We start from the raw sequence: 19,502 nt of genomic DNA, 5'->3' as shown, positions 1-19,502 counted from the left end.
ATCATTTTGTGGTTGGTATCACTCATTCACTTTCTGTAAATTATTCACTGAGTATTAACTGCTTCTTTTCGATCTCGTCTGCATATCTGATACACACTGATTCTCCATGTTGAACTTTTTTGATTGATTCTCTCTGTTCAGGTGTACACAGGTTCTCCTGTTCTGTCTCCAGTATCCCACCAATACATTTCCAACATTTACTGTTTTTTTTATTATTTCAACCATCTGACATTTGGCATTTTCTCTCTAATCTCCACCATCAAACCTCCATTTAATTTTGAAGAATTAATTGAAGGATTAACTTCAATGCAGCCGAATGAAGGTAATCAGACTTTTTTTTTAAAAAAAGATAAATATCTGACAGCCCTCATTTGGCAAAGTTTACTGAAGGAGCTAACTTGGCCCCAAGTGGTCAAAGATCCTCAAATTTTCATATTTACATTTCTGCTGAGCGAACAAATTAATTGAAGAATCATCTTTAGAAAGTTGTCCTGATTCTTCAAGACACAGAACAGGGTGTACACAGCTAGAGTACAATTCTTCAGAATGGGAAAGTAAACATTAATTTCAGATGGATGTCTCTGTAATTAAGCTATTTCCACTACATTTACTTGACAAAGCATCTTTCACTTTGTTTATTTGCCAACACTATGATTAGCTACAAGTCCTTCTCCAACTACTCAAGCAACATATAGCATTAGCTCTGCAACTTACAGCCATTTCTCAGTGCTAATGACAAATTTAATATTCATATCAGAAATGGTCTGGGCGGGGAGGAGGGGAAACAAGTAAATCTGCCACAAAAATTCAATTTCAAATTGGTACTTATACCTTCATAAGTTGACTTACCTTGAAGAAATCTTCATCGATCTACAATGCAAGTAACTTACTGTAACTTACTGCATGAAAACATCACTGTATTCATGATAGACTACTATAAAATGAAGGTTTTTTTGAATTAAATGTTGCACAATTCAGATAATTGTGTATAAAGGTCATTGTTACAGGGAACATCCATTTCATTACAATGTTTAATACTGTGGACTGTACTGCCACTTTATGTCATCACTTGTATATTTAAGGAAGAAAGCAAAATGCTATGTAAGAGCAACATTGCGATGTTCTACAATGCCATAGGTTTAATTGCAGACCTTTGTATGTTAAAGCATCTCCACACGTGTAACTAAGCTTGCTATTCTTAAACTATTGCACAGTATATTTTATTGTGGAACAATGAACTTTATTAAACAATAAAAAATATACACCAGGGAAAATATTTTGTTTATTTTTTATATTTTCAAAATGTGTTCTTTTCATTTGTTTGTCGAACCCATCTTTCAAAATATTAAAAGGGCACTTGCTGCTACAGTAAAATTGTGGACCAATTGTAGCTGGAGAAATGAAAATTGGATGTTTTCTTTGTTTTACATACAGGTGTTTTACTATAGGAATGAAAATTAATTGGTTCTTTCTGACTTGTCTACTCCATATAGTTCTGACAGTTTTTTGAACTGAGGTCCCCAGTCTCCAATATAAGTATAGTCCTGTTCTGAGTGTGTTGTGACTGAATCCAGTGAACTTATTGATCCAGCTATGGAGCCATGACCTTCGTATGCATATGTTTGCAGAGAGTCATAGGGAGGAACACTTTGATCCAGATCAGCTTCCTGCAGTTTTTCGGTAATAAACTCATGAATATCAGGCCCGTTGGGGGCTGATGGGGGTCTCTGTCTGGGCACAGATTGAACATCTGGTCTAACGTCTCGCCGATATCGTACTTCCTCAGCAACAGCGGGGTTCCTCAGAGCCGAGATGTCAAATGCCTCTGTGTCCTCCTCTCCTCCTCCCTCATCATCATAGGTCACCACGTTCTCTCGGATATCTTCCTCTGAAATGATGAGAGGCTCTTTTTTACTCCTCTTCAGCGTGATGAACAGAACGATTATTGCTGCCAAGAAAAAGACAGGTGGTGTATTGAGAAATGCAATTTGGGGGTTCCTTCATTTCACTGAAAAGTGTTTAGCAAATGCATGGTCTGAGATTCCACAACACCAAGTTATAATCCAACAGGTATATGTGGAAGCACTAGCTTTCGGAGTGCTGCTTCTTCATCAGGTGGTTGTGGAGTATATTGTCAACCACCTGATGAAGGAGCAGCACTTCGAAAGCTAGCGCTTCCAAATATACCTGTTGGACTATAACCTGGTGTTGAGTGATTTTTAACTTTGTACATCCCAGTCCAACATCAGTGTCTGTAAATCCTGACTGTCTGTGATAATCATGTTACATGTTTTGTTCTGCTGAAATTATTAGAAAGATAAGTCTCAATTTCTGCTTCACATAACAAAGTTATCCCACAAATGGAGCATGAAATTCAGGAACTGGTGAATATATTTCAACTTTAAGAACACTGGCTGTGTGGATACCTGTCAGACATTAAAGGAATAGTGCAGCAGGATAGAGGGGTCAAAGTGGAAATAGGATAGAGAATCGAAGTGACACATGCCCAGAGGCTTGTGGATTGAAGGGAGGTGCTCTGTAAAGCAGTCACCCCATTTGCTTAGTTTCGTGGACGAGACAATGTGACAATCAGTGACTATAGTCCACTGAATTGAAGATAATACCATGTGAATCATTATTTCATTTGCAAGCATGTTTGGGGTTTGAGTAGGTTAAAGGGCAGGTGTTATCTTTCCAGAGCTTTCATGGGAAGGACAGACTGTTGTGGGGGGCTCTTAATGAGGAAGCAGGGTGTCACAGGGGGAAAGGTGCATTTGCAATGTCAGAAGCAGAAGGCATGGTAAGTTGAGTTTGTTGTTGGCATAATGCAGGAGGCTGTACAAATAAAAAGTGTTGCTACAGGAACAGACAGTGAATTTTCAGGTATACCTACCTGAGATTCAAAACAAAAAAATCCATCAAATCCTCATCAATGAGTTGCTTTATGCCAATGAACCTGCATTAGTATGTCATACAAATGGATATTCAGCCCCTCAGGTCTATACAAGCATTCAATAAGATCATGCCTGACCTGATTTAAACATCAAACCCACATTCTTGCCTCCTCCTGATAATCTTTAACCCCCTTGCTTTACAAGAATCTACCAAACCCCTGTCTTAAAGCATGTTCGTCGTCTCTTGCTTCCACTACCTTCAAAAAATTCCAAAAACTTACAACCCTCTGAGAGAGTAAAAACTGTCTGTTTTAAATGGACAATCACTGATTTTTAAACAAAGATCACTAGTTCTTAATTCTCCTACAAGAGGAAACCGCCTCCAGATCGACCTTGTCAAGAGCCCTCAGTATCTTGTACATTTCAATCAAGTCACCTCCAACAGATACAAACCCAGTCTGTCCAATCTTTCTCCATAAGAAAATATGCCCATGCCAGGAGGAGAGGAGGATAGCGAGGTAGAGAATTACAATGACACGAAGAAGGTCAAAGTTGGTCACTCTCCAAACACACACTGAAATATTTACTGGATCTACAAAAGAAAAATACCTCTGTTGCTGGGAATCTAAAATAACAACAAAAAAAACTGAAAATACCCAACAAGTCAGGCAGCACCAAAGTGTTAAAGTTTTAGATCAATGACCTTTCACCCAGATGACCATCACAGATGACCATCACAGATGACCATCACAGTCATCAGTTTCTGGTCAGGTTTATGTTCCTATTTATTGACCAAATGATTTTCCAGTAACTGGTTACAAATTATTAATTCATTAATGATTAAATGTGGATGTCTGTAAGTGTCTTTAACACAAATCATACCTTCATAATGATCATATCAAAATAAAATTGAACTAAAGACTTTCTTGAGGTTTAAGATAAAATGTGGTTGAATAGCAGGGGCCCTCTTCCTGGCTAATGTGCCCAGATACAAGATAAATCTTTCAAATCCAACTCCACTGGGCAAGACTCATCATTCTGACACCAGCTTCCTGAAACATGTGTTCTACTTGCAACATGGCTGCAGATAGTTTCAGGATCTTTTCAAGTCCCAGACTTGTGACTCACCAAAATGGAGCAGGTTAATTTGGAAAGATACTGTCTACATTCTGATATTTCATCAGGAAAACACAAAGGTCAACCCAATGGAAACCTCCAAACACCCCCATCTCTCCCAGTCTCAAGCAGCACCTGTCCCAGATATGGCCGAGACTGCAGATTGCACACTGAATGTATCAGTCATTTAGGCACCCAACAAACTGCAACAAAAGCAAATGACTCTCATTCCTGAGGAACTGTTAAAGAATGTAAATGTATTTTATTGATTGTAACAAATTCCTGCAGTCGCTTCAAACTAATAATCTCATTTCAGGATTCAAAACATTAATTTGCCAAATAAACATTTAAATCAAATTACTGTATTCAAATTACTTCCACATGTCCACTCATTTCAATCACATTAAATAAACAGGAATGTCCTGGAGAAAAAATAGGCACTTTATTATCAATATCTCAGGAATAAGTTCAGTAATTGCATGTTTCGGATGCCTTCTCTTAAATTAATTTTCGTTGAAAGAAAAGAGATTTCTAAATGATTTGTTTCATTCCTGTTCAAAAAGAGAGAAAATAGACTAACCACATACACATCTAGATTCAGAAAATACATGAATTATTAATACAACTGCATAGGTAAATTCCCCAAAGTGTCTTTCTGCCAATTGGTTCTTAAGTCTTGTGTTGTGAGCTATAAAGCTATGATAATGTTCTCCCTCCAGAGCTAGCTGTGAGATACATTGGTTTCTCTCCAATACATGGATCTAACATCATTGGAAATCCTTTTTATGATGTTCCAATGATTCAAGAAGTAATTTCCTACCAGGCACCAGGTAATTGATCATAAGCAGCACAGTTATCTCATATGATCAGGCAATTGGAGGTAAATGGTCATTTATTAGTGTTTGGTTTCAAGGGCTGGTGCCTACAATGTTCAACAGAGGAAATCCCCATCTTTGTGGGTACTCCAGAAATAAATCTGATGAGGTAAGACAGGATCCAGATCAGCTAACGACTGAATTAGTGGTAGTAAAACAGTATCTTATTTCAAACACCTGCCAGTAATATCACAGATACAGCTTCCAATTATATAAGTCACAAGCAGGGGATATAGGACATCTGTTTAAAACAAATAAAAAATAGACTTTACATATAATGTTTATGGTGTGATTTTCACCGTGTGCCTCTAAATCAGGCTTAACATGATTTTCTATTAATGATATGGCTCAGTGGTTCAAAATGAACAGTGCACGATTGCATAATAAATGACAAATGAATATTTAAGTTTACACTTAGAAGGAGAATGTTTGAAAATTCCAATTCTTCAAATAAAAATTCAACTTTCAGTAGGACCACTGTGTAGCCTGAGAAGAATCAATTTTTTCCCAAGGCAATATTAAATACATGATCAGCCAAACTATCTTATGCACACTAAAGGGTAATGATACAGCTGGGAGTCTAGTTTGATACCACTCATGTAATCTTTGGCAACAGGAATTAGAATTTCTTTTGCCTAAATACATCAGCCAACACCCATTACTATCAATTCCATTTGTTTCTCAGACAGCATCAAAGTAAAATTTTTTCATGTGATGTGGATGTCATTGGTAGGACCAGCTTTTATTGCCCTTGAGAAGATGACAGAGAGTTGCCATCATGGATTACTGCAGTCTGTGTGGTTTAAGGACACCCACAGTGTTGTTAGGGCCAGAAATTCCAGGATTCTGAGCCAGCAACTGCAAAGTGACAATTCCAAGTCAGGATGGTGCTGGCTTGCAGGGAAAATTCCCTGTGGTGGTGTATCTGCCAGCCTTATCCTTCGAGAAGGGGAAGATTATGAAGTTTCGAAGGTGATGTCAAAAGAACCTTGGTGTGCTGCCAAAGTGCAGTTTCTAGCTGGTAATCACTGCTGTCATTGAGCATCAGTGTTGGCAGAATCCATTATGGAAGGTGGTGGATGTGGTGCCAATCAAGTGGGCTGCTTTGCTCTGGATAATGTCAAGTTTCTGGAGTGTTGTTAGAGCTGCATCCATTCAAGCAAGTGCAGAGTATTTCAATACACTCCTGACTTGTGCCTTGAAGATGATGGACAGGCTTTGTGGAGTCAGGAGGTGAGTTACTTATTGCTGTATTCTGAGCCTCTGACCTGCCCTTGTAGACAATGCATTCATATACTTAGCCGAGTTCAGTTCCTGGTCAATGGTAAGCCGCAGGAGGTTAATATGTTAATAGTGGGGTGTGTGTGTGTGTGTGTGTTTGTGGGGGGGGGGGGGGGGGGGGGGAAGTAATGCCATTGAACATCAAGAGACCAATGGCTTTTTTTCTTGCCATTTGGAAATGGCCTTTGCCTAGCAAATTTGTGTGATGCAAATGTTATTTGCTGTTCATCAGGCCAAGCCTGGATATTGTCCAGATCTTGCTGCATTTGGACATGATCTGCATCAGCATCTGAGGGGTCATGAATGGAGCTGAACATTGTGCAATCATTAGTGAACTTCCAATGGTCAGGCTTTATGATGGAGGGAAAGTCAATGATGACCCAGCTGAAAATGGTCTGGCCTAGAACATTCCCCTGAAGAATTCCTGTAGAGATATCCTGGAGCAGTTTTTTTCCTAATTCCCAATGACTCCAGTTTTGCTAAGGATGGTCACTCTTCCCTTACAGTTTAGTGTTTTTGTCAGTATTTGTACTGAGGCAGTAAGGAGGTCAGTGTGATTTGGACTCCTCACAACTCTGGCATTGTTTTAGATTCTTGGACATTTTGTTCACCTTCTGACCCATGTCCTCTGCAGGCCAAAGACAAAATGCTGCCAGCTCTGTTACTTCATTGCAACCTACCACAACCAAACTGCAAACTCTCCCCCATCTTCGTCTTAGCTGTGTACTCTGCTATTCACCTGATAGGATAATCGGCCTCCCATATTCCACAAAATACCCCCTGCTTAAACTCCACCATAACATCAGCCTTGATAATATTAACAAAGCTTGGTTTTTGAGTCATAGTACAGTGACATTGAGGTTCAGTTACACAGCCCTCCTGATGATGCTCATCTCTGGCCCAGTTCACTGTCATGTTGGAACTCTCGTGTCATTCCAGCAGCAGCCACTGTCTTTGGTGGCACTGCTGAGCACAGGAGCTTTGGGTCTCTCATTGGCTCTTGGTAAATGAGACTCTTGCCCAGAGGGTCTCAATTACAGGGCTAGGTTGCGATGGCCTGATTGGCTTGTGTCTTGATGGACCTTCTCTGAAGCAGTGTGATACGTATGTCTCTCCAGCCAGCCAACGGGAACCTGATACTGCAACAATATTTCACCCTTAGCCTCAGACAATAGAGAGGAAAGCCATTTGGCCCATCTAACCCATGTTGGTAACTCTGCACAGCAATCAATACTGTTCTATTCTCCTTGATAACTGCTATTTCTAGGATCTTTCTAATCATAACATATGATAACAGAAGAAAGACAGCACTTCAAAGATAATTAATTGGATTCAAACTAATCAGGGAGGTTTTGAGAGATCTGATTTATAAATGCTAATTTTTTCTTTATAAGCTGAATTTATTAGCGATTTTCATCTGATATCAGAAAGCTTGTTTTCACACCCCTTCATAGCTGGTGCCCTTTAACACTATTCCCAAATTTGAGTTGTAGCCTTTCAGAACAGGAACCTAACAAAAATTCAGGAATGTCTATGCATTTGATTTGTAAAATAAACCCATTCCACTTGATTTTGAGTAAACCAAAATGAGCAAAGATGTTTCACTGAAGCAATGTTCATCTAAAATTGCAGAGAAGAAAATAAGCTGTGCAAATCCTGAGGGCACCATTTCAGCAAAGACAATCTGAATGGATTACAAGCTTTATTAGCTTCATTTTTCTTTACTATGAGTTTATTGAGAACTGAAACCTCCACTATTCTGCATTGAAGAAAAAAAGCTGGCAATGGTTCAAGGTGATGGGCCATTTCTTCAGATGATTCACTGCATTGGAAGAGGGTGTGAAGTGGAATCTTCTGGAAATCAGAACCTGCTAGAAGGAAGTGCACTCCAGTGTCCATTCCTCTTGGATGCTTGTGATTTTGGGTGTGAGCTGAACTGATTGACCCCTGGAGGGCGTGCCAGGTGTGTAAGATTTTTCCAGAGAAGAATGGGACAAATTAGAAAAGGTGCAGTGACACTCTCAGCTGAAGATGGTTGGGCCTGGAGCTGAGATGACTCACCTTTAACAACCACAACCATCTTCCTATGTTCCAGGTATGAACCCAATTAGTAGAGAGTTTGTCCCCTGATTCCCATTGATTCCAGTTTTGCTACAGCTCCTTGATGCCAAACTCAGTCGAATGTAGCCTTGATGTCAAGAGCTGTCACTCTCACCTCCCCCCTGGAATTCAGCCCTTTTGTCCATGTTTGGACCAAGGTCAGGAGCTGAGTGGTCCTGGCAGAACCCAAACTGGGCACCACTGAGCAGGTTATTGCTGAGCAGGTTTTGCTGGATAGCACTGTTGATGATAGAGTAGACTGATGGGCCAGTAATTGACCTGGGTGGATTTATCTTGATTTTTATGTACGGGACATATCTGAGCAATCTTCCACAATTTCAGGTAGATGCCAGTGTTGTAACTGTACTGGAACAGCTTGCCGAGGAGAGAAGCAAGTTCTGGAGCACAGATCTTCAGTACTATTGCCAGAATGTTGTTAGGGCTCATAGCCTTTGCAGCATCCAGTGTTTCTTGATTGTGAATTGAATTGATTGAAGACTTTATCTGTCATGCTGTGGACCTCCAGAGGAGGTCAAAATGGATCATCCACTCAGCATTTCTTGCTGAAGATTGCTGCAAGTACTACAGCCTTAACGTTTTGCACCAACATGCTGGGCTCTTCCTTCACTGAAGATGGGGATATTTGTGGAACCTCATTCTCCAGTGAGTTGTTTAAGCATCATTCACAGCTGGATGTGGCAGGACTGCAGAGCTTAGATCTGACCTGTTGGTTGTGGGATCGCTCAGCTCTGTCTATCAATTGCTGCTTTGACATGCAAGTAGTCCTATTCGATAGTAGCTTCACCAGGGTTTACACTTCATCTTCAGCTATGTCAGTGCTGCTCCTGGCTTGCCCTCCTGCGCTCTTCATTGGATCTGAATTGAATTAACAAATCTAGTCTTGGTGAGGGTGTCACTGTAAGCACCATCTTCCAAACCTAAGATCATCAGAAGGACAAGAGCAGCTTGTGTTTGGGAAGACCATCGCCTTCGAGTTCCCCTCCAAGCCACTCATTATCCTGACTTCTGACTATAGTGGCATTCATTCACTCTCACTGGCTCAAAGTTCTGGAGCTCCATAACAGTAATGTGGGTACACTTACATGAAACAGACTGCAATGGTTCAAAAAAGGCACCTTGCCATCATCTTCTCAAGGTAATTAGTTATGTTGGGAATTAAATATTTCCCTCGTCACTGAAGCTCACACCACATAAATGATAGCTCTCAGGCTTATATCAACAGTGTGAAATAGCAAGCATTGATTTATTTTCAAATTTAAAACCACTGTCAGACAAAAATTATGAGGCCAGGTATCTTAAATAAGTTAGACACTGGACGTTTCCGATGACAGCCTGAGCTTTCCAATGACCTTGATATTTCCAATGAGTTTACACTCACACATGTTGAGTTAGAACAATCACAAAGGGCATCTAATCCTGTCCCAAAGGTCACCTTGCCTCTTCCAAATTGCAACTGTCTCCTAAAGGTGTCTCTTGAACTTTTTGAAAGAACACTGTATTTGTCTAAAGAACTCTGTCAGCTCTAGACCTGCTCTCAAAAACCTGCAAGACACACTTTGTACATTTCACCTTCAAATTGTATTTAACTGAAGGCACTTGGTCTTTCACTATTTAGTTTCCTCCATGAAATACAGATATCTAAGAGTAAAATCTCCCCCATGTTCCCCATCAATAAAGCATGGAGAATGAGGAAGGGAGAGAGAGCATAATGTTCCCATTCAGGGCTGCAGCCAGAGACCCTTGTCAGTCTTCACAAATTTCAGGTCGGATGAATAGGAAGGGTTTGGAGGGATATGGGCCCGTTGCTGACAGGTGGGACTAGATTGGGTTGGGATATCTGGTCGGCATGGATGGGTTGGACCGAAGGATCTGTTTCCACGCTGTACATCTCTATGATTCTATGACTCTAAGGACAACATTTTATTTCATCACCTTGGATTTGGCAAAGGCCTTGACTCAGTCTGAACAGGAAAGTAAATTAACCTACGCCTCAACTCAGACCTAAGTACAATCTCATCAACAACTATTAATTATCAATGTGCTGCTTGCTCCAAGTAAATGATTGCCTCACTGAACAGACCAATTCTGTAACTACTCAAAAATAAATTAAACATTATCCACCCTATCATCTACCAAACATCATGAATCAGTTGAAGACTGCGATGATAGCTCTAAATTACTGAAAGTTTCTTCCAACACAATTAGCACATACATAAAACTAAACAGTTCTGCTCTCCTTCCACCAGTATGCATCAGATCGTTATATTCAAATGACAAGGGATATGGAAACTTTTCAGGTGAGAGGTGAAAGTTTTAGAAAGGTCGTGAGGGACAATGTTTTTTACACAGAGAGTGGTTCATCTGTGGACTGAACTGCCAGAGAAAGTGGTAGATGCAGGTAAAATTACAATGGTTAAACAAGATTTGGATAAGTACATGAATAGGAAAGGTTTGGAGGATTATGGGTCTAATGCAGGCAAATGGGACTAGTTTAGTTTGAGTTATCATGAAATAGTTGGACCAAAGGGTCTGTTTCTATGCTGTATGACTCTAAGACTCTAATCGACTTACCCAGTAGGATGACAATGCACAGTAAAATAGCTATTAATGCCCCAGTGCTCAAACCAGCCGCAGAAAGATATGCTTCAGCACTGCATGTTCGAACCTTGCCATTTCTCTCACAGGCGCACACTCTGATCGTGAGAGTACCAGTGCTGCTCAGAATGGGATTTCCACTGTCAGAAACCACAATTGGAAGTTGGTAGACCTGTTGGAGATGTCTGCTGAATTTTCTTCGTCGTATCAGAATACTAGCTGTACTGTCTACAACAAGAAACACAGTTCAATTGATGAAATAGGAGGCAAAACATTAAAGATAGACACCACAAAAAGACATTTTTAAATGATTGGAATCCCTATGGTATGGAAACAGGCCCTTCAGCCCAGCAAGTCCACACCGAACCTCCGAAGAGTAACCCATCCATTCCTCTACATTTGCACCTGACTAATGCCCCTAACTTACACATCCCTGAGCACTATGGGCAACTTAGCATGGCCAATTCACCTGACCTGCACATCTTTGGATTGTGGGAGGAAACTGGAGCACCCAGAGGAAACCCAAGCAGACAGCAAGGAGAATGTGCAAACTTAGACAGTCGCCCGAGGCTGGAATCGAACTTAGGTCCCTGGCGCATTGAGGCAGCAGTGCTAACCACTGTGCCACCCCCATTTATTGGGGATTAGCTTAGAACACACATGGGGCAACATTATTTTTTTTGAAAAGCTGGCAGAGGTTGGTACAAGAATTTTAAATGATTGTGAGATATAACAAAAATAAGAGATAAAATGGTGCACAGCATGGTCAAATACTTCACAACTGAAATTCAATGGAACAAAGTGTGAGTTGTTTCATTCAGGGGAGTGGAATGAGCCAATCATTTAAGCACTGGATGATCAGAACCTAAATGGTGGAGAGGGACAAATAAAACTAGGGAATATAGATACTTCAATGATCAAAAATAGTGACAATGTTTGATAAGGTCATTAACAAACAAAAGCACTGACATTCATTTAGTGCATAGAATCCCTATAGTACATAAGCAGCCCATTCAGTCCATCAAGTCCAAACTGAGCCTCTGAAGACCATCCCACCCAGACCCTACCCTATATTTCCCATAGCTAATCCACCTAGTTTACACATCTGTGGACTTTATGGGCAACTTAGCATGGCCAATCCACCTAACCTGCAGATCTTAGGACTGAGGGAAGAAACCGGAGCACCAGGAGGCATCACACAGACATGAGGAGAATGTGTAAACTCCACACAGGCAGTTGCCTGAGGGTGGAATTAAACCTGGATCCCTGGCACTGTGAGAGCACAGTGCTAACCACTGAGACATGCTGTCCCTCTGCACAGAAACAGGATACATTGGCCAGGATAAAACGTTAAATGTTTATAAAACTGTGATGTGATTACAGCTGGAGTACAGTATGATGCAGTGTGAGGATGTGTGATAATGTACAATGCTGTGTGATACTGTCCGACACTGAGATACATGACATAGTACGATGTGAGGATGTGAAGTTCTGGTCTTCATTCCAAAAGCAAGGTATTGAAGCACTGGAGATAGTGCAACAAAACCAAAGAAAATCTCCATTCTGGATATTAGTCCATAAATCTTCTCTGAACTGCCTCCAGTATATTTATACACTTGTTTCAGTAAAGTGACCAATACTGCACACAGTACTCCAAATGTGCTCCCCACCTCGCCTCCTGTATAACTGACGCATAATCTCACTATTTTTGTAATGAATTCCCCTCACAAGAAGTGATAACATTTTATTGTTTGCTTCCCTCTTACTTGCTGTCCCTGCAGACAAACCTTCTGTGATTCATGCACTAGGACACCCAGATCCTTCTACATCTCAGAGCTCTGCAACTTCTCACCATTAGATAGTCTGCTTCATTTTAATCTTCCTGTTGAAATGAACAATTTTATATTTTCTCACATATATTTCATTTGCCAAATCTTTGCCCAATCACTTAAACTATTTTTATTTGTATCATCTGCAATGTTATGGTTGTGGTAGAGTGCTGCTACCAATCCTTCTTTCTCTCCTGAGTCTAAGGTCTATGTAGCAGTAACAAAGCATAAACCATGATTCAAATCTAAATTATAAAAGGCATTTGTCTTCCACAAAATGATGTAATTGTTGTGTAATAGCAATAGATACAAGTTACTTTGATGAGTTAGGCATCATTAATGCTAATCTGGAACAGGAATGACACATCTGTCTCCATTATGAGCTCCTGTTTGACTGCTCTATTCTCCAGCCAAAAACTGTGAGCCTAATTTCGTCTCCAACATGAACCCTTTCAAACTATTACCTTACACAACCATAATGGAAACATCAACCATGAGATTCTTGATCCAGTTATTGTGGAACAACAGCTCATTTTGCTTGTTAATTCCTATCCTCAACCATCTTGGATGGCATGCTAAAAATGTTTGTGATGGGATTGGGCACAACACACACATTGGCTGGACACAATCCACTATTCTGAAGCCTGGCTTCTGCTCCTGAATCCAAACTTTCTGATACAAAGGTGAGAGAGAAGGGAGATGAGCCCTGAGCCACTGTTCCTACCATCTGTACATACACCTATGAGTGGACATCAACCCAATGATTTGAGAGCAAATTCCAACCTCCACTTCCCAGGGCTGTCTGAAGTGGAAATGGTCATGACTGCCACTGGGTCACAGGCATCAATGTTACAGATGTGTCAAAAGTTCACTCCCATACAATTCACAATAATCTCATGGGATGCAATTTTATGAAATTAAGTTTGTTGACGATCTTAACAAGGATGCTTCCCCATAACTGCATTCTCCCTCTTCTGTTGGAAGGCCATCAGAGTGAAGAAGGGCTTATGCCCGAAACGTCGATTCTCCTGTTCCTGGGATGCTGCATGACCTGCTGCGCTTTTCCAGCAACACATTTTCAGAATCAGAGTGAAATGTCTATTTATCTCTGAGCAGATGCTGTCAGATCCACAGATTCCAGCAACTTCTGATTTTATATCAAGTTTCCAGCATCACAATTATTGCTTTTCTGTTCTCTGTCTACTTACTATATTTTGATATGAATTTCCACAGCATTAATTTGATCTCTCACTAAAATTACAACCAGAAATGTGAGCAACCCCACAGAGAGATTCTGGATAAGGATAACCTGATAATAACTTGGATCTGGTTAGATTTTGTGAGTTAAGGCAATAGCTGGGAAACAATCGCAATGTGTGCATTGCAATCCTTGCTCAACTTTATCGATTGAGTAGGGAACAGTAGGAATTGCTGTAGAAACTGGTCAATAAATCTTCTTCTGCCTCTAATACCTATCATCAACAGTTTATTGCATTCATCCAAGAGAGAAGATTTTACTCCTGTTGTTAAAAGGTTATTCTGTTCCTGCCTTATTACCTATTACCCCCTCCAGAGTATCACCCAAATGTGCTCCTTTCCTGCACATACACTCACCCACATACACTCACCCACATACACTCACCCACATACACTCACCCACATACACTCACCCACATGCCACTATAATCTCTAGAATTAATCATTTCAATGCACTCATGACTGGTGACTATATTCTATCCTCCATAAACGTGAGGTTATCAAATCTCTGCTCTCTGTGTCATAACTCACACTACGTTCCATTCTCCCATCACTTTCGTGTTCACTGACTGAGACAAGCTGCTGATTGTGCATTGTGTCAATTTTTAAATTTTCATACATGTGGTCAAATCTCTCCTTGGCCTTATGCCTCTCTATCTCGGCAATGTCCTCCAAATCCACAACCTTATGTAATCGCTGCACGACTCTTACTCTGGCCTCTTGAGCAACCCACTCGAATCACTCCATCATTAATGACCGTATCTTCAGCCTTAGCTCTGTTTCTCTTCCTTCCCTAAAGACACACCTTACAAACCCCCTTGTTATTGAGGTATTGGCCATGGTCCTGACTATTACCACAAGATGTTCAGTATCTAATTTTGACTGATGATGCCTGTGATGCAGCCAGGGACTGCATTACCATGTCCTAGAAGCTATATGAATACAACCTGTTAGAGAATGTGGTGGTAAGCGTGGATAAGTGGAAAGGATCCCAAACACCATCAGGCATTTTTGATGTGCACACATGTCATTAGACCTTGCATATTTCAAAAAGCAATACTGTTTTTGTACGGTTTACCACACTGAAATATCTTCCATCTTGGGCACTATGCAGGAAAATTAGCCAAATCAGTTCAATCTTAATGAGCAATGTTAATGGGCAAGATTAGAGTGGTGCTGGAAAAGCACAGCAGGTCAGGCAGCATCCATGGTGGGCTAAAAGTCTAATTCTTGAGCTGTACATTTCTATGTTCTATTACAGAACAGAGTGGGCTCGAGGGGCCAAACAACCTTCTCTTGTTTCTATTTCCCATTGCCTTATGTACAAGTTGACAACAAGCTCCACAATTATATATTTCTGCCTGTGGCTTAGATAAAGTGTATCCTCCATGTATCACTCTGTTATTTCCTACTTAAACAAAAAACATCCCTTTAAAGGCAGTAATGTTTAGAATTGGAGCATGAGAAAAATAGATAAATGGCTTTAATATTATTCACACATATAACAAGATTCTTAGCCCAAGGAGCTTTTAAGTACATTTCTGTAAACAAATATCATTGCATGTTTAATAAAAACAGGAAGTACTAGAAATACTCAGCAGATCTTACTTCATCTGTAGAGAGTTAACCAGAACATACAGCATAGAAACTGAACTTTTTTGTTACTTTATATAACATTCTTTGTATCAAAGACATTATCATCTCAATTTGACTTGACTCTTCTTATTATTCTCATTTCAGTGGTGTGCCTGTGAGATAATGGAGCTAGGAGCATGATGGTAAATCTGAAATAAAATATATATATCTTGAAATTCACCTCTTAAAATGTAAAAATGCAGGTTTTATTGTGTTATTTGAAAGAGGAGGGGTTAATACACTTAAAAGAAATGATGAAACAACTCTGTTGAAAACATGGAAATTAAGCATTTTTGAGTTGTCATTTGTGACGACAAAGCATTAGTATTTTTGAAAAAAACATATTTTATCAAAGCATTTCATCTTGCACTCATCACAACAATTTGCAAGAAATATCAAAGGAAAAGGAAAACAACATTTATACTGAATTAGAGGTCAGCCAGACCTTTGTTAATTTCTTTGGAAAATGGATTAACTAATCAGAGTCACTCTGCCGAATTTAAAATTTAAACAAAGCTTAGCAGTTAAACGTCAGTCAACAATAACTGGTACATTTTGCATGAAATGGTCTCTAACATTCAGACTCTACTTGTTGACCAATTATCACAGTCCCCTCATGGAGCACAAACGTTGATTTCTCCTTACTTTGGCATTTCTGATGAATAAGAAGTGATAAGTGAAAGATGAGAAGCTTTGACAAAATGTGCCTTTTTTCAGCAATACCCAAATCTGAGTTAATAAACAAAGAGCCAGTTTTCAAGATATTTATGTTTGATGCTACATGGAACACTGGCATATGTCCTCATGGCTGAAGGGACAGGTGAAAGTGATGGTCAGTGAAAATTATGCTATGTGATTCCATCAGATGATTGGAGCCTAACCAACTGTGTGAAAATAAAGTAGATGAATTGGATGACTTCCAAAAAGAGTTTTAGTAGAGAATTATATCATTGAACCAGCTTCGTCATCACTGGTAAATCACAGACACACTGAATTAATTGGGGCATTCATTCATGAATTTGTCTACACAGCAGTGAAAACACTATTTCAACAATGAGGAGTTAACTAAAAATATGCTCATTTTCAAATTAATCGTTGCACTTGAAAATGCATTCAGGTTTTTTTTTTAATTTTAAGGACATGCATTTATTGATTTCTACATTCATTCCCTTATTAATGTATTTTTCAATTCAAGACCAGTTTATGAACTAATTGAAAATGTCAGAGCTTTGATTTTCAGCTCCTTTGACCCACATATCGGAATGTAATTTTCAGTTTGTCATGCTTTTAAGATGTCAGTCCCTGCTGTAAGAAGTTACTTAGCAACCAATGCAAACAATACATCAGCCGTACAGAAGGGGGGCTGCAGGTACCTGTAACCTGCTGCAGAAACTGTAGCATCAGCTAAAGGGAACAGCAGAAAGCCCCAAATTGGCACAAAGAGTCACTACAACATGGAGTTCATTGCTATAAAATACTTTTAAAGCATAAAATCTTGCAGAAGAGAATGAGATAATTGTTTAAATGGATAATGTTAAAGATAATGAATGAGCTAGAGAGTTTGACCTGGTGACTCATGGGTTTGATGGTCAAGCAGCCTGTTTCTGTCTTTATAATCTTTATCTTTCAAAATGATCGATAGTAACTTGGAAATGACTGAGTGGCAAATTGCTATACAATGTACAATGTATTTATGTCAAATTCCTCTTTTTACTAATTTACTAGACCTTGATGTCAATCAATTATGATAAAATTGGGGGCCATAGGAACAGGAGTAGTCCATTCAGCCCCTTGAGCCTGATCCATCATCCAATGATCTGAAGCCTAACTCCATATGCCTGCCTTTGGCTCATATCCCTTTATATCTTTGCTGAACAAAAGTTTACCTCTCTCAGATTTAAAACTAACAACTGATCAAACTGTTTGTGGAAGTTCCAAACCTCTACCACCCTTTGTGTGTCGGGGATCTGGAGATTCCTTCTTTTGTGCTTTGAGTGTAGGTTTTCTGCAAGAATGTGAAAGAGATGCTAATGAATCAGCAACTCAGGATCAATCCCCATGCAGTGTAGCATTGGTTAAGTTTAAGGAGATAAAATTCAGATGGAGTGCAACTCCAGTTCATTATTCTCCATTTGTGCTTAGCCACCAAACCGAAACTCACTTTAAAATTTGCTAAAACCTATTCTTTTGGAAGAATGGAAAGGCCACCTTGGTATTTCCAAGTGTTATCCAATGATTTTGACTGTTCTTAATTAGCTCAAGATCTGCTGTTACAGATTATCATGTTGTTCACATGCTGAAATGAATCAGCATGGATGGTATATTTGTAAAATTATTTTGCTAGGTAAGTTTCTAAATCACTCAATTATAAGATATGGTGTTCAGAACAGAGAACGTAGAACATAGAAAAGTATATCACAGAACAGCCCTTTGGCCCACGACGTTGTGCCGAGCATTAATCCTAATGGAAAATAAAATAACCTAACCTACACATCCCTCAACTCACTGCTATCCATGTGCATGTCCAGCAGTCGCCTAAATGTCCCAAATGACTCTGCTTCCACCACCACAACTGGTAACGCATTCCATGCATTCACAACTCTCTGCATAAAGAACCTTCCTCTGACGTCCCCTTTATACCTTTCTCCTAATATCTTAAAACTATGACCCCTCGTACCAATCAATCCTGCCCTGGGGAAAAGTTCCTGGTTATTGACTCTATCCATGCCTCTCATTACCTTGTATACCTCGATTAGGTCACCTCTCTTCCTCCTTCTCTCCAGCGAGAAAAGTCCAAGCTTAGTCACCTCTCTTCATAAGGCAACCCTCCAGTCCAGGCAGCATCCTGGTAAACCTTCTTTGCACCCTCTCCAAAGCCTCTGTATCTTTCCTATAGTAGGGTAACCAGAACTGGACAATAATTCCAAGTGTGGTCTCACCAGGGGCTTGTAAAACTGTAGCAAAATCTCGAAGTTCTTAAACTTGATCCCCTGTTAATGAAAGCCAAAACACCATATGCTTTCTTAACAACCCTATCCACTTTGAGGGCTCTATGTACTTGAACACCAAGATCCCTCTGTTCCTCCACACTGCCAAAAATCCTGTCTTTAATCCTATATTCAGCATTCAAGTTTGACCTTCCAAAATGCATCACTTCACATTTATCCAGGTTGAATTCCATCTGCTATTTCTCAGACCAGCTCTGCATCCTGTCTATGTCATGCTGCAGCCTTCCGTAGCCCTCTATACTATCAATTCCGCCTCCAACCTTTGTATCATCGGCAAATTTACTAACCCACCCCTCAATCTCCTCATCCAGGTCATTTATAAAAACCACAAAGAGCAGAAGCCCAAGAACAGAACCCTGTGGGACCCCGCTCAACATTGACCTCCAGGCAGAATACTTTCCATCTACAACCATTCTGAGTGCGAGCAGCAGCTGAGTTTAAACGAACCGGGAAGGCTACAGCTAAGGTGAGACAGTTTATTTTAAAATTACTTACCGGTAGCGTGCAGCGGTGGGTTTTTTCTCTTCACAGAAAGAGCAGGAGCCGCAGGGGAAAGTGACGACGACCAGAGGGGCAGTCGGAAGCTGGTGTAGCGCAAGCTTACCTGGGTAGGTTTTTTTTTCCTATAAAAGCGCGCAGGAGAGGAACCCGAGGGACTACAGAGGTAGTGCCTCCCACCCGCCCTCCTCCTCTAACCTAATAATAAGACCCGTTGTGGTAAGTAGGTAAGTGCTGCATTTTGCTTGTTCTATTCTTTAGACCTAGTTTTTTTTTAAAACGTTACTGTTAGAGGGATGGCAGTGAAGGCAGTGCAATGTTCCTCTTGCAACATGTTTGAGGTGAGGGATGCCATGGACGTCCCTGCTGATTACACTTGCAGGAAGTGCACCC

The 19,502-nt window shown here is 40.2% G+C and overlaps 1 protein-coding gene across 5 annotated transcripts in view; it reads right to left on the bottom strand.

The window, feature by feature from the left end:
• Positions 1–1,204: 1,204 nt before the first annotated feature.
• The window catches only part of LOC122564564 (cadherin-18-like), a 705,142-nt gene continuing 686,844 nt past the window's right edge, over positions 1,205–19,502 (bottom strand). For 3 of the 5 annotated variants that reach the window (XM_043719646.1, XM_043719647.1, XM_043719648.1), the window contains 2 exons: positions 10,859–11,110; positions 1,205–1,948 (listed from right to left, as the gene is read on the bottom strand). In XM_043719646.1, the coding sequence (XP_043575581.1) occupies positions 1,458–1,948; positions 10,859–11,110 (743 nt within the window). In that variant the 3' untranslated portion in view covers positions 1,205–1,457. The remainder of the gene's footprint in view (positions 1,949–10,858; positions 11,111–19,502) is intronic. The other 2 variants (XM_043719650.1, XM_043719651.1) reach the window with 1 other exon arrangement.

Source organism: Chiloscyllium plagiosum, chromosome 29 (assembly GCF_004010195.1).
Source record: "Chiloscyllium plagiosum isolate BGI_BamShark_2017 chromosome 29, ASM401019v2, whole genome shotgun sequence".
NCBI classification, from domain to species: Eukaryota; Metazoa; Chordata; class Chondrichthyes; order Orectolobiformes; family Hemiscylliidae; genus Chiloscyllium; species Chiloscyllium plagiosum.
This window is presented reverse-complemented; position numbering and strand designations above follow the sequence as displayed.